The 12608-nt window shown below is 54.4% G+C and overlaps 4 protein-coding genes across 4 annotated transcripts; 3 read left to right on the top strand and 1 right to left on the bottom strand.

Moving 5' to 3' along the window:
• Window positions 1-20: 20 nt before the first annotated feature.
• On the top strand, window positions 21-2427 carry QC763_101910 (uncharacterized protein). Its single transcript, XM_062906746.1, has 3 exons — window positions 21-446; window positions 508-556; window positions 622-2427. Exons 1-3 carry the CDS (start codon window positions 376-378, stop codon window positions 2221-2223), a joined length of 1722 nt encoding a protein of 573 aa, XP_062769625.1. The 5' UTR covers window positions 21-375; the 3' UTR covers window positions 2224-2427.
• A 281-nt stretch (window positions 2428-2708) lies between these two features.
• QC763_101900 (uncharacterized protein) lies at window positions 2709-6277 on the top strand. Its single transcript, XM_062906745.1, has 2 exons — window positions 2709-2948; window positions 3325-6277. The coding sequence occupies exons 1-2, from the start codon at window positions 2821-2823 to the stop codon at window positions 6221-6223; spliced, it is 3027 nt and encodes a 1008-aa protein (XP_062769624.1). The 5' UTR covers window positions 2709-2820; the 3' UTR covers window positions 6224-6277.
• A 132-nt stretch (window positions 6278-6409) lies between these two features.
• QC763_101890 (uncharacterized protein) lies at window positions 6410-7396 on the top strand (the record flags this gene model as incomplete). Its single annotated transcript, XM_062906744.1, has 2 exons — window positions 6410-7035; window positions 7091-7396. Exons 1-2 carry the CDS (start codon window positions 6742-6744, stop codon window positions 7394-7396), a joined length of 600 nt encoding a protein of 199 aa, XP_062769623.1. The 5' UTR covers window positions 6410-6741.
• RAD50 (DNA repair protein rad50) lies at window positions 6737-12571 on the bottom strand. Its single transcript, XM_062906743.1, has 2 exons — window positions 11939-12571; window positions 6737-11872 (listed from the first exon to the last, which is right to left on the bottom strand). The coding sequence occupies exons 1-2, from the start codon at window positions 12059-12061 to the stop codon at window positions 8033-8035; spliced, it is 3963 nt and encodes a 1320-aa protein (XP_062769622.1). The 5' UTR covers window positions 12062-12571; the 3' UTR covers window positions 6737-8032.
• Between the last annotated feature and the right edge of the window lie 37 nt (window positions 12572-12608).

The raw sequence follows: 12608 nt of genomic DNA, 5'->3' as shown, positions 1-12608 counted from the left end.
GCGCCAGGCACTCCATGTTGCCCTCCGGCAGCGCAACTGCCAGCGACATAGGCGGTGCTGGTCAGGAAAGACCTTGAGCATGCCATTGTAAATATCGACAAGGAATCTCATCTTGAAAGCACTTCCTGCCTTGCAATTAAGCTTTATTGCCTGGGGTGCTCTTCTGCAGCCACCTGCTCTTCCTAGTTGCTTTCTCAGCGCAACCCACCAGAATAAGACGGCGCAGTGGAGATCCCGACAGAACTGGAGAGGTAGGATTCGCATTTAGCGCCATCCATTTTCCCAGTCGCGCTTTTAGAGTACCCAAAGTCTTGATCACGCGCCAAACCGCCGCATTTAGCCTTCGTCTCGCAACGGATTATCGCGGCTATCAGGATGACTGAGATGGATATTGATACTGGCGATGACCTCCTCACAAAGGTCGCGCTGGATGGGTCCATGGACTAGTGAGTATTCGTACAAATCGGTCGCTGCATTTCGTCGGTCGCTAATACCTGCAAATCGCAGCTCTGCCTGGCCTGCTCTGCTGCCAGAACTGGTTGCGCGCATCGAGAAGGTGGGCTCATACGGCCATGGATTGTTCTCTAGACCATGTGGGTAGGCCGACTGACCTCCGTTTAGATTGCCATCACCGAATTTCCTATCCCCAGACTGCCTCCTTCCAGAGCGCCTGTGCGACCACCGTCCCCTCGTCTGATTCCCCCGATACCCTCGTCCGAGCCGACCGAACTAGCTGTCGACTCGGTGCCTTCTTCGCAAGAAACCAACAAGGAGAACTCCTCCCCCACAGCCGCGAGGCCATCTGCCCCGGCGCCTCCGTCCACAGCGTCCCCGCCGGCGCCCGAAGCCCGAGCTGAGCCGCCAGCAACGCCCGACACACTTCCCAAACCAGTCCAAGATATGCTCGATGAGATCACTTCGGTGTTGAAAGAGAACTTCACCGAAAACCCACCTCATACGATTCAGCGCCTATCTGAGCTTATGCTTCGCCCACGACAGCACTACAAGAGTGTAATAGCATGGCTCCACGCGCTTGATCGTGTGGTTCATGTCACCAGCGGCGCAAATATTTACCCCTTACCTGCGGCGATACCAGACATGAGCGGCATGGGTATGTCCGTTAACGGGAGCGCTGGAGCAACCTCGGGCGTAGCAAGTACGGTTGGCACGGACGAAGCGTTGGGAGGCGCACTGTTAACACCTATTCCGTGGTTAACCAGCAGAGTGAACGGTGGGCCTGGCAGCGACACCGGGAGCGAAACTGGTGGCTCGTCTCCTCTGTCCGCTAGTGGTATCACAGGAGGACCAGGGGCTGATCCCTCTCAACACCTGCAGCTTCAACAGCGCCAGTTACAACAGCGACAAGCACACCAACTCGACGGCAGGGTGCGCACAGAGAGTACCGAGACGATCGAAGGGCCCAATGGAATGGGAAGAATCGAGACGGTGTCCATTTCAGTCAATGGTATTCCCTCTACAGGCGCCGGTGGTGTGGGTGCAGTTCTCGCCCAGAGGGGCGTCACACAGGGCGAGCTCTTGAGGCAGGAGCAGCGCGCCGGCGTGGTCCCCATCAGCCAATTAGCAAGACAGCAGCAAGCACAACAGCAAGCGCAGGCTCAAGCACAGGCTCAGGCCCAAGCCCAAGCCAACGGCTCGCCTGACGAGGATTCAGCCATGAGCTCAGACCCTGAGGATGAAGAAGAGATTCCCCACGCCAGGGGTCCGGAGGAGATAGGGGCGGAGGATACTGGCCCCTTACCAGCTGGCACTGGGAAATTTACTGTGGGGACAGCGGCCCTCGCTATCGGAGAATCCAGAGGCATCAACGTGGAGGCTGCCGTGGGACGGCCACCCGACCAAACAGGCCTGCCGGGATCGAAGGCTAGTGATAGTAACAAGGAGGAAGCTGTTGTTCCCCAGAGCCCAAAGCGAGAAGCAACCGATGAGTTGGAAGGCGGTGGAGCTGTTAAGAAAGTCAAGGAGGACAAGGAGGAGGGGGACAAGAAAGACGAAGAGGAAGTCAAGAAGGATGCGGAGGGAGACTTGGTTCTACCAGACTCTGCCCCTCCGGCTTCTGAGACTGAACATGTTGGGGATGAAAAGAAGAATACGGCTGGGAGGCAAGTGGGCGATAGTGCGGAGAGTTCGAGTTCCCCCAAGACGGAAAAAGGGGACGAGGAGAAGAATACCCAGGATAGTGGAGGTGATATCAGCAGTGCCTAGAACTTGAAGCTATCAGGGGGCGGGGCTCGTCTTGATGATGGTCGTCGAAAGTATGAATCAGCGAGTACCAATATGGGCATCTTTTCATCACAGTCTAATCAAATAGTCTTTTAATAGACAGAAGCATGGATATTGTTTTTTTTTTTTTGGGAGGCGGATTGGGACCAAAAACAGCGGGGCGTATTGCTGTCTTTTATGTAGGATAGTGCGGATGAATGCCAGATTTGATCGTTGTTCTTCCGGACCCGTGTTTTAATCAGCAGACGGCCATAGATGAACAATGTAGTTGGTATGTTGGACAATCAATGGCAGCCACAATTCTGTGCTCCTGAACACATATCTCAGGGGGATTAGGGGGAACAGTGTGCAACGGACGGTGCAAAAAGGGCGTGCGCACGGTAAGCAGGTACTACGGAGGTTGGGGAGATTTAAACTCTCCAACCCGTCGGGGTGTCGCCCCACTCCATCCCCCCGGAGCGCGACAGCTCATTTTCTACACAAACTCGCAGCTTCGGACAACCAGACGGGCAAAAGAGCTCGTTCTTTCGTTCGACGCTCAAGGTCTTGGAAATACAAACCAGGAGATGAATCAGAGAGATGGGGAGGCCGTCAAAATGGGACTTCGAACAACACAAGGACACGCTGAAGCGGCTGTGGGTGGATCAGAAGATGAAGTTGCCCCAGGTGAGGGACTACATGAAACTGCATCATCAGTTTGCACCTGTGTATGTTTACTAGACCTTTTCCTTCTTATAGCCCTTGTACCCCCGTGGCTTTTTGCTGTATGGTGAATCCACAATGATGTGGATTGATTGGGCGACAACTCGAGACTGGATGCGCATCTGCCCACCATCTTGTCCTGTTTCTTTTCTCCTTTTTGTCCCGGTTTGCTTCTCCGTACTGCAGCTTGGCCGTTCTACGGAGTGTCAACCCTCTCGTTAATCACAAATAATAACTTGACACCACACCTTCATCTCACCCACTCACTCACTCACTCACTCACTCACTCACTCACTCACTCACTCACTCACTCACTCACTCACTCACTCACTCACTCCTTACTCAAGAAACTGGCCATCATGTTTTCTAACCCTCTACCAGTCCCGCTGCTTACTTTAAGAAATTCCACGAGTGGGGTTTTGAAAAAAAGTTCAATCCGATTCTAAAAGACAAGAAGCTGCAAGCCCGGGTCAGAGAGCTGTGGGCACAGAACTATGGCGGCGACGACATTCTTCGCATCACCAGGGAGGAGGGGTTTGAGACTGACAAGGCTGTCATCACGAGGATTAGGAGAAGGTTTGGCATGGTTTTGAAGATGGCTGGTGGGTATGGAAACCCGAAGCGGACATTGGCGAGGAAGCAGAGGGAGATGATGAAGCAGAAGGCAGGTCAGAAGGAGGGTCAGAGTCAGAGTGCTAGTGTGGAGAGGGAAGAGGATGATGATGGTGGCAAGAGCAATAGCAGTGGTGATGGCGAGTCTGGTGACAGTGATGAAGATGAGGATGAGGAGGGTGAGGAGGACGGGCTTGGTCAGGTTGAACAGCAACTGCAACGAATTCAAGAGCACACCAACAGCCTGAATAGCGCTCCGGCGAGTGGCTATGGCGAATCTTCTCAGACCAACACTATGGCTGAGGCCTACCATGACCACTGGAATACAGTCTCGAACCAGCCCTACCGCGGTGGAATGCGTCAGTGGGATGACAACTACCCGTTGGCATATGCTCCTCCTGTACTAACTACTCCTACATTATCGACTGCTGCTGGCTGGGAGAACCAGCAGCAAGGGTCCTCGTTTCCGTCCCAGCCTGAGCAATCAGAACAACAGCAAGACCAGAGTCAACAACAAGAGCCTCGGCAAACTGGTTCTCAACCGCCTGACGAAGCAGAGCTTGCTGCCAGGAGGGAACAAAGAAAACGACAAATCGAAGCAGAAGCGGAAGAGCTGTGGCGGACGAAGAAACGCAGGCGCCACACAAAACAATATGGCTTTCTCCCCCCTGATCCTGCAGGCCCCCCTCGCTATCCGTCCGAGACAACGCTTACAGAAGCCAAAGAGATCCTCCAGCTCGACAAGGCGGCATACCTGGGTATAAGAGAGAAGTTTTACAATATTTGCATGAGCCATGGAGTTATCAAGAAAACGCTCATGGGTCCCGAGCGCTGGAAGCAGTTCAAAGACCGGCTGATTAGGGAGAGTTTGCATCTGCGCGCGGCCATGTGGGACCAGGAGAACATTGAGCAGAAGAAGTTGGCTGTTGAAATTATCTGCAACGACATCACCAAGCGCGTCCGGATCACACAGACCAAGGTTTCTGTTGCCGAGGCTAAGAGGCTTCTCGGGCTAGACCCCGATGCGGGGAGAGAGATTCGTGCCCAGCTGTACAACATTTTGGCGGTGGAGCGGTTCGGTCCTGTTCTTGAGGAAGGCATCGAAAGGTTTCGGGAGCTCAGGCAGAGGTGGATCGACGCGAATGAGGTGTTGAAGGAGGCATGGACTAATCAGGAGGACCCTGAACATGCCCGCAAGGTCAAGGCGGTCATTGCGCTTGGTCGTGATGCGGAACGGAGATATCACGCTGATGTTCACAAACGGGGTATCGATCCTCTGCGGCCGAGGAGTCCCACCCCTGAACCGACAAAGAAGCCGAAGCCACCGAAGCCTCCCAAGCCTCCCAAGGCCCCCAAGGTCCCGAAGAAAAGGGGTAGACCTAAGAAGGTTGTTCTTAGCGTTGAGGATCCTGAGAATGAGGCAGCTTCTTCGAATGCGGATGCGCCTTTGCAGCCAGGTATGAATCAGGGTCAGGATTGGCCTATTGGGGGAGCTGTTGTTTCTGAGACTCCTGCATCAACACCGGCTGATGCATCTGTTGTTGCTCCTTCTGTACCAGGAGCTCTGGCTGCAGCTCCTGCTCCCCGGCCACGGGGGTCACGAAAGAATGCTGTGCCCGCGCCAGCACCCGCGTCGGCACAAACACCAGAAGACCCGAATATGGTACCCGGTCTCAGGCTTCCTGCGAAGAATCGCCGAGGCCGCCCTTCGAAGCAATCTGAGGTACAGACGCATACACAAGTACATTTTGCTCCGCGCGCGAATGCAAAGCCTTCACCAAAGGATAACGACCAGGCATTGATGGATTCTCAGCTGGGTTATGGTGATGACTATGTTCCCGACGACACACCGGAACCATATACAGATGATGAAGTGCAAGAGGTGCGGGCGCCTGCGCCGCCGCAGCAGCAGCAACCCGAACAGGTCGAGCCCGGCTTTGTTGGCCCCTCGACGCTCAAGCAAGCGCAAGACCAGTGGTTGAGAGAACAAGCGTCGCGTCGACAGCAGGAACAAGCTGCTGCCCATGCGGTGGCGGCGGCCCCTAGTCAACAACAGGCACAGAACCAGGCGAGACAGAACCCACAGTCACAGCTTCAGCAGCAATTCGGGCAGCCCCAAATCCAGCAGTACCAGCAACCCCCGTTCCAACCAGTCACACCCGGACAACCTCAGCAAGGTTCACTTGTGGCGAGTCTCCGGCAGATGTATCACCAACCTCATCAGCAGCAACAAGCTCAGATGGCTGCTCAACAGCCACGAGCTCAAACGGCCACACCAGTTCAACAACAGCCCCGGATAGCAACACCCATCCAGCAACCCCAGCCACAAATGACAGCACCACCACCAGCGCCACCCCTGACCAAGGGCACCTTCCCGGTTTACTTCCGACTGCACAGCGCAATCAGGGGATTGTTCCCGGGGATGAGGCCGCAGTGGATTCATCTACTGTCATCACGCAAGTACAGCGACCTGAAGGCGGCGGCCGCGGCCAAGACTCCGGGAGCGATGTGCTACAAGATTGAGGGGATTGTAAAGGACGGGAGTGGGGGGGAGCTGCCGTTGCCGGTGACGGATGACTCGGAGTTGGAGACGTATCTGGAGCATGTCGAGGGCAATGGAGGGGGGGCGCCGATGTTTAATGTGCATTTGTTTCCGGGGGGGATTTGATTTGGGGCTGGGGGGGTGTGATGTTGTCAGTTGGGAAAGGGGATTCAAGTTTTTTTTTAAGTTTTTTTTGGGGGGGGGGAGTTGCGACGTTGTGGTATTGATGAGTTGGGAAGGGGGTGTAATGTAATTGTGTAGAGGGCTGTGGAACGGAGTAGTCATTGAACTATATTAACATAAACTGAACCATTTCCATGAGTGCCTGCTGTTTACGAAATGCGTACGGGGCTGTTAAGGTGTGTCAACAGAAGCAGGGTTCGGGTTGGGGTTAGGACCGCAGGAACCTTGACGACCCTGCTCTGACGACTGTCCACTACCCAACCAGCCCCACACCCATTTCTCGCGACCGACTGCCAACTCCCCGCGATTACTCCCAATTATCCCAACCAGCGACTTTGTTTTGTTTTTACGACCCGACGATATCCCACCACCGCCCGAGAAGAACAAACAAACATCTCGGCTTCGTATGCAGCAACCAAACAATCTTATTATTTCCCAAGACACGAAATAAAGCAATTAAAATGTCCACTGCCGACAACAACGACACAATGGAGCTGGACGAGCCCCAGCAAGAACAGCCCGCCACAACAACAACAACAACAACAACAACCACCACCTCCTCAACCTACGCCAACACCTCAGCCATGCAAACGCACACCCGCGCCACGGCCGTCCGCTCGATCGAAGGCTGGATCATCATGGTGACCAACGTGCACGAGGAGGCCGACGAGGAGGCCATCCACGACATGTTTGGGGAGTACGGCGAGATTAGGAACCTGCATCTCAACCTGGACAGACGGACGGGTTATGTCAAGGTATCTTCCCCCCCCCCTCCCCCCCTTTGCTCAAAAGGTTGGCTGACAGAAACAGGGCTACGCCTTGATCGAGTACTCCACCATTGAGGAAGCAAGAGCCGCCATCGACGGTGCGCACAACACGCCCCTCTTGGACCAGAACGTGCAAGTTGACTTTGCGTTTGTGAGGCCGCCTCCTGGGAAGGGGAACAACCAGCAGGGCCATAATGGGGAGATTAGAGGAGGTGGGAGATCTGCTGGAGGAGGTGGTGGTAGGGGGAGGGATAATAGGGGGCAGAGGAGTGGGAGGTCGAGGTCGAGGAGTCCGGGGGTGAGGGATAATAACAACAGGAGGAGGGATGATGAGGAGGAGGACTTGTAGAAGGGACTTCCCAAGCAGTTTTACAGGACAAGAAGGGAAGATGGAGACAAGCTGTAAGCTCTGCTCTATAGAAAGCCGATGTGTTTACTGCCTGCCTTGGGTCGAGAGATATAGACCAAGAGACGGAGGGCAAAAACACAGTCGGCATCCTGAGGCGGTTACGCCATGGTAGGTCTGTCTGATGCATGTTCAAGAGCCAATGCTGACCAAGATTATAGAAACCAGGTTGCATAAGAGTAATATTAGCAGTAGAGGCTCAGATATACACTTCACTGCTGGCCTGCGTTTACCCGAGTGACCTGCAGGGCAACATTAACTGGATTGCTGTTGAGTCCTTCAAAAACCCCAAGGCGTCACCGCATCCTCTTGCCTGCCGTAAATTCGGCATTCTAACCCCCCAATACAAGTCGTGCTTCGTACCCTCTAACAATTTCGAGCATCACCCCATCCAGTCATATAATGCGGGCTGCCTCATAATGTACCTCGGGCGAGAGTTGATCTCCCATATTATCCCCTCCTTTTTTCCGCAATCACCTGTCCCTGTTCAGCTAAAGACACACATTACCGTGATCAACTCCCAGACCCTCCATTTGCTAATTAATACCTCATCAACATATACATGCTGTCTAACCTCTCTTACTCGGAGATCCTCGTGATGTTTTCCACCCGAATAACACTGTTCTGCCTCGCGTTGCGCTCCACCCGGTAAAACGTGTCGCAAAAGTCCTGGCACCGCATGTGCTTCAAAAACTCCTCATCGTGGGTGATCACAATCAGCTGCAGGTTCCCCTGCGACTGCCTCGCCTTGATGATCCTGTGCAGGCTGCTCGCCAGGCTGCGGATGTTGTCGCTGTCGAGATTGGTCGTCGGCTCGTCCAGCGCGATCAGGCCGCAGTTGACGCCAAACGACTCGGCCAGCGCCAGCCGGATGATGATGCTAGCCAGCACCTTTTGGCCTGCCGAGCACCGCCCGCGCATGTCCATCTCCGTGTCGCCCTTGACCATCGAAACCCGATAGTTGTAGTTGCGCTTGCCGCCGCCTCCCGAACCGGCACCCGACTCTACGTCGGACCGGATCTGGATCGTGTCAATGTCTGTGCCTTGGTACGTCTCCCTCCAGAGCTCGCCGATGATGCGGTTGATCTCCTCCATTTTGAGAGAGTGGAATTGCATAATGGCATGGTCGAGAGCCATGGTGCCCCGGCCAAGGTCGTCAATAGCCGCCTTGGTCGTCTCAACCTTGATGTGCGATTCCTTGTACTTGGCCTTGGCGCCCTTGAGGTCGAGATCGTATTCTTCTTGCAGCCGGCTCAGCTGGTCGTCCTTCGACGCCACGTTGCCCATCAACCGTTCCCGCTCCGCCGTCAACAGGCCTCGTTGATCTTCGAGGATGCGCGCCTCGAGGCTGAGACGCTGGTAGTCTTCCTCGGCTTTGCGGGATTTGAGCTCCTCAATCTCCTGTTGAAGAGCGACACGCTCGCGGAGGTTCTTGCGGTAGGTGAGATTGTCGGAGATATTTCTCTTCTTGGCGTCGCTGTTGTCAATCTCCTTATTCAGCTTGTTGATCTGCACGGTCAAATCCTTCATCTCAGCCTCAATGCTGGCAATAGTTGCCTCCAGCGTGGTAATAGCGCGCTGGTTGGAAGCTAGATTCGAGGGGCCGCCACGCTCGAGATACTCTTGGATTTCACCGTTAATCATCCTGAGCTCACTGACAGTGCCCCCGATAGCATCGCGCTTCTCTGTGACCTTTTGCTCCTTGGCCCGACCGTGTTGCCGCACTTCGTCAAGGGCAGAGCGTGCGGTGGCCATCTCGGGCTCGAGGGCTTCCAGATCATTGTCAGCAGTCTGAACCGACTCGCGGAGCTGTGCTTGTTCCTCCTTGAACCGCCGAATTTGGTCTTGAAGACTCTTCTTCCGCTCAAGTTGCTGGGCCGCAGTGGCTATCTTGTGTCTCAACTCAAGCCTCTCCACCTCGAGCTGCGAAGCCAAATCCTTGAGTCGCTGTCTCTCGACAGTGAGCTTGTTGAGTCTGGTCTGGGCGACACGAGTCTGCTCCGCACAGGTGGTCTGCTCCTCGTTGATTTCGTCGGGACTGCGAGTGGTCACGCTTGAAGATTGCTGCGACCGCTCGACCTGCCTCTCGGCTTCCTGGATGTCTTTGTGATTTTGAGAAATCTTCAAAACATTCTTGCTGAGAGAGTCCATCTCCCGTCGTTGCTCTTCCGCCTTGCCAAAGGCGAGGTCCTTGTCCTCCAGCCGCCGCACCAGGTCTTCCTTTTGGGTTGTGCAGACATTGAGCTCCGCGGACAGGGTAGGCACCTCCTTTTCGAGACGTCCATAGGTATCATACTGGGCACGCACAGCTTTCAACTGCCTCAAACGAGCAGCGAAATCTGCCTTGTCCACCTCCAACTCCTGCTTCACTTCATCGCCAAGTGCCTTGGCAATCTTGTTGAAGACCCTCCTCTTTACGTCTTCCTGGTTGTGGAAATCTCGGTCGCAAAGGTTGCACTTGTTGTGCTTTTCGGCAATTGTCTTGACCTTGGTGTAGTAGGTCTTCATCTCTTCAGTCAACTTGAGATCGGACTCGATCTGGGCAAGCTCCGTCTCTACGTGCTTTGTCTGCGCCTCGTAGTTGTCCAGAGGGGGGTGCTCAGGGTCGTTCTCGTCCCTGGTGGCACGTAGTGCTTTCAAAACGTCATGTTGGCAGCTCTTCATCTCTGTTAAAAGTTTGGTGTGCCGGTCCCGAGTGGTGGATAGCTTGTACTCGACCTGCTTGAGTTCTTGCTGCGTGGCGTCTTTCTGTTTTCTGGCTTCGGCAACAACACCGTCCTGCTTTCTCAAGGCGCTCTGAAATTCAGCTTCGACAGTGTCCGGTGTCCAGTTTGCGCCCAGAAGCGCCGACAGCTGCTCAGACCAGGTATTCTTGAGAATATCAAGATCGCGCCGTCGGTCAGTCAGCTGCTTCTTGCGCAGATCAAGCTGTGCACGCTCAGACGCCAGTCTGGTGCATTCAACCAGTTCCCGCCCGAGCTTGGCAGCTTGGGTTTCCAGTTGCCAGATCTCATCCTGGACCTTTTTGATCTGGCCGTCGAGGTCCGCAGATTGTTCGTCGGCCTTTGCTGCCTCAATCCTTGCCTCGACTTCTTTCATTTCTGCACGAAGAGCAGCCTCAGAGCCCTCGTCCACGTCGAGAGAACCAAGTTCGCCTTGAACGGTGGCCGACTCCCTCCCAATGGCCATGATGCGTTGTTTTGCTGAGGCCCGATCCCGGTTCAGTGATTGTTTCCGGCCTTCAAGCTCAGCAATGACAGAGCTCTTCTTGTCCAGTTCTTCAGCATTGCTCTTTTGGAGCCGCTCCAGCTCGCGCTTTTTGTCGTTGAGGGCCTTCTGGATACGTTCGTAAAAAGACTTGATCAGATCACCGTCCAGGTCTCCATCGTAGCCGCGAATCTCGTGGCGCTCGGCCGCCTCGTGAACCATTCGATCTCTTGTGGCCAGTTGGCGCTCATACTTGTCCTTATCGGATTGATGCTTGCCCTGTTCGGCAACTTTGGCCGTATGCTTGTCCCGAGACTGCTTTAGATCCGCTTGGAGCTCCTGTTGCTGTGCCTGCTTCCTATCTCTGTCGGCCACAGTCCTCTCTATTGTCTGCGCATACTCAGCCAGAGTGTTCCGCAGTACATCATCACTATCCGGCAGTTCTTCGATACGGCTCCGTAGTTCCCTGATAGCTTCGCTCTTGTATTCGAGCTTCTCGGTCTTGTTTTGCAGGTCGTTCACAATCTTCAAGAAACTGTTGGCCTGTTCGTGCTTGTCCTTGATTTCCTTGGCCTTGGCTCCCATTTGCTTGAGGATATCGCTGCATTTTGTCTGCGCTTCTTCAATCTCCTGGCTCATTTGTATTATGAGCCTGCCAACCTTGTCGGCTCTCTCCTTGTTGACCTTGTCTTGCGTCTCTTGAATTTTCAATTCTCGCAGCTCTTCCCCCTTTCTCTTGCGGAGCACTTTGAGATTGTCGATTACCTTGGTGTATTTCATGGCCTCGAAGATTTCATCGAACCGCTTCTTCAGAGCCGAGGGTTCGCTCATAGGCCACATGGACTCATCCTGGTGGCAGAAAATGACGGCCTCAAGCACGGCTGGTGAAACACCAAGCTTCTCTGGGACCAACTTGTCCAGCTCCATTACTCTGGTGGAAATGACATGACGGTCCGAGGATTTTCCTCCAGCCTGGCCCCTCAGAAGAAGACTGCCTTCCAGCGTCTTCATCGATCTTGTGGTCTTTTTGACTGTCAATTGCACATTGCGAGTCAAGACATACTGCTCTCCGATGGTTGATCTGAACGACACCTTGACCTGGGCGCGCACATCCTTTTCGCCTTCCAGCTCAGGCTCATGGATAAAGGCACCGCCTTTACTGTTGGGCGGGAGCTCACCCGTGGTGGCATATTTGAGGCATTCGATCACAGTCTAAAACACATCATCAGCATCGACGCCATGTTGTTGGCACGGAATAACGGCAACGCAGAGACCCACCGTCTTGCCCGAACCATTGTACCCGACAATCAGGGTGAGCGGTGTGTTAAAAGCGATGGCCTGCTGCTCATGGGGACTGAATGAGCGCACGCCCAAGATGGACAGCTTCTCGATCCTCGACATGGTGTTTCTCGCGTAGGGATCGAGGGTCGAAACAAGCCAACGTAAATCATACGATGAAGGGTCCCACGCGCTAGAGATCGTTGGCTGATTTTATGCATGCAGCGTGGTAGGTGCCTCTTGGCTTGAAGAAAATATCTTGGGAGGAGGGTTGCGAGAATATGCGATGGAGCCGTGCGTGATGTGGAAGAAGCCTCTTGGATGGGGAAAACCATCCCTGACGTCTGCTGGGCTAGGTAGATGCAAAGCGCGTACCTGTCGCGGTCTTTGGCAGAGGCAAGGGTTGCGAAACACGTCCTCACGTGGGATCTGAGCTCAGTGGAAATCAGGCAGCACTGAGCAACTGGGTAGGCGAGTGCAAGGACAGACCCCGGAGGAGCAGCCTCAGCTCCGTGTACGTTTTTAAAGGTACCGCTGACAAAGAGAGGAGGGGTTGGTATCTCTGAACCCCGCATGCGCCGCGAGCACATGGTCCTAGGCTCAAGGCTTCGTTGAAGATCACCATAGACACCCGAAAAAAAGAAAAGAAAAGAAAAAAGAACCCTAGAAT

The sequence above is a fragment of the Podospora pseudopauciseta genome, chromosome 1 (genome assembly GCF_035222475.1).
Source record: "Podospora pseudopauciseta strain CBS 411.78 chromosome 1, whole genome shotgun sequence".
In the NCBI taxonomy this organism is placed as follows: domain Eukaryota; kingdom Fungi; phylum Ascomycota; class Sordariomycetes; order Sordariales; family Podosporaceae; genus Podospora; species Podospora pseudopauciseta.
This window is presented reverse-complemented; position numbering and strand designations above follow the sequence as displayed.

Bases quoted from the DNA above. Each gene is read 5' to 3' on its own strand.
- QC763_101910 (XM_062906746.1), top strand. From the start codon at position 376: ATGACTGAGATGGATATTGATACTGGCGATGACCTCCTCACAAAGGTC. The intron at 447-507 runs GTGAGTATTCGT...TGCAAATCGCAG, and splicing joins CTGGATGGGTCCATGGACTA to CTCTGCCTGGCCTGCTCTGC. The intron at 557-621 runs GTGGGCTCATAC...ACCTCCGTTTAG, and splicing joins TGGTTGCGCGCATCGAGAAG to ATTGCCATCACCGAATTTCC.
- QC763_101900 (XM_062906745.1), top strand. From the start codon at position 2,821: ATGGGGAGGCCGTCAAAATGGGACTTCGAACAACACAAGGACACGCTG. The intron at 2,949-3,324 runs GTATGTTTACTA...ACCCTCTACCAG, and splicing joins CATCATCAGTTTGCACCTGT to TCCCGCTGCTTACTTTAAGA.
- RAD50 (XM_062906743.1), bottom strand. From the start codon at position 12,061: ATGTCGAGGATCGAGAAGCTGTCCATCTTGGGCGTGCGCTCATTCAGT. The intron at 11,873-11,938 runs GTGGGTCTCTGC...GATGTGTTTTAG, and splicing joins ACAATGGTTCGGGCAAGACG to ACTGTGATCGAATGCCTCAA.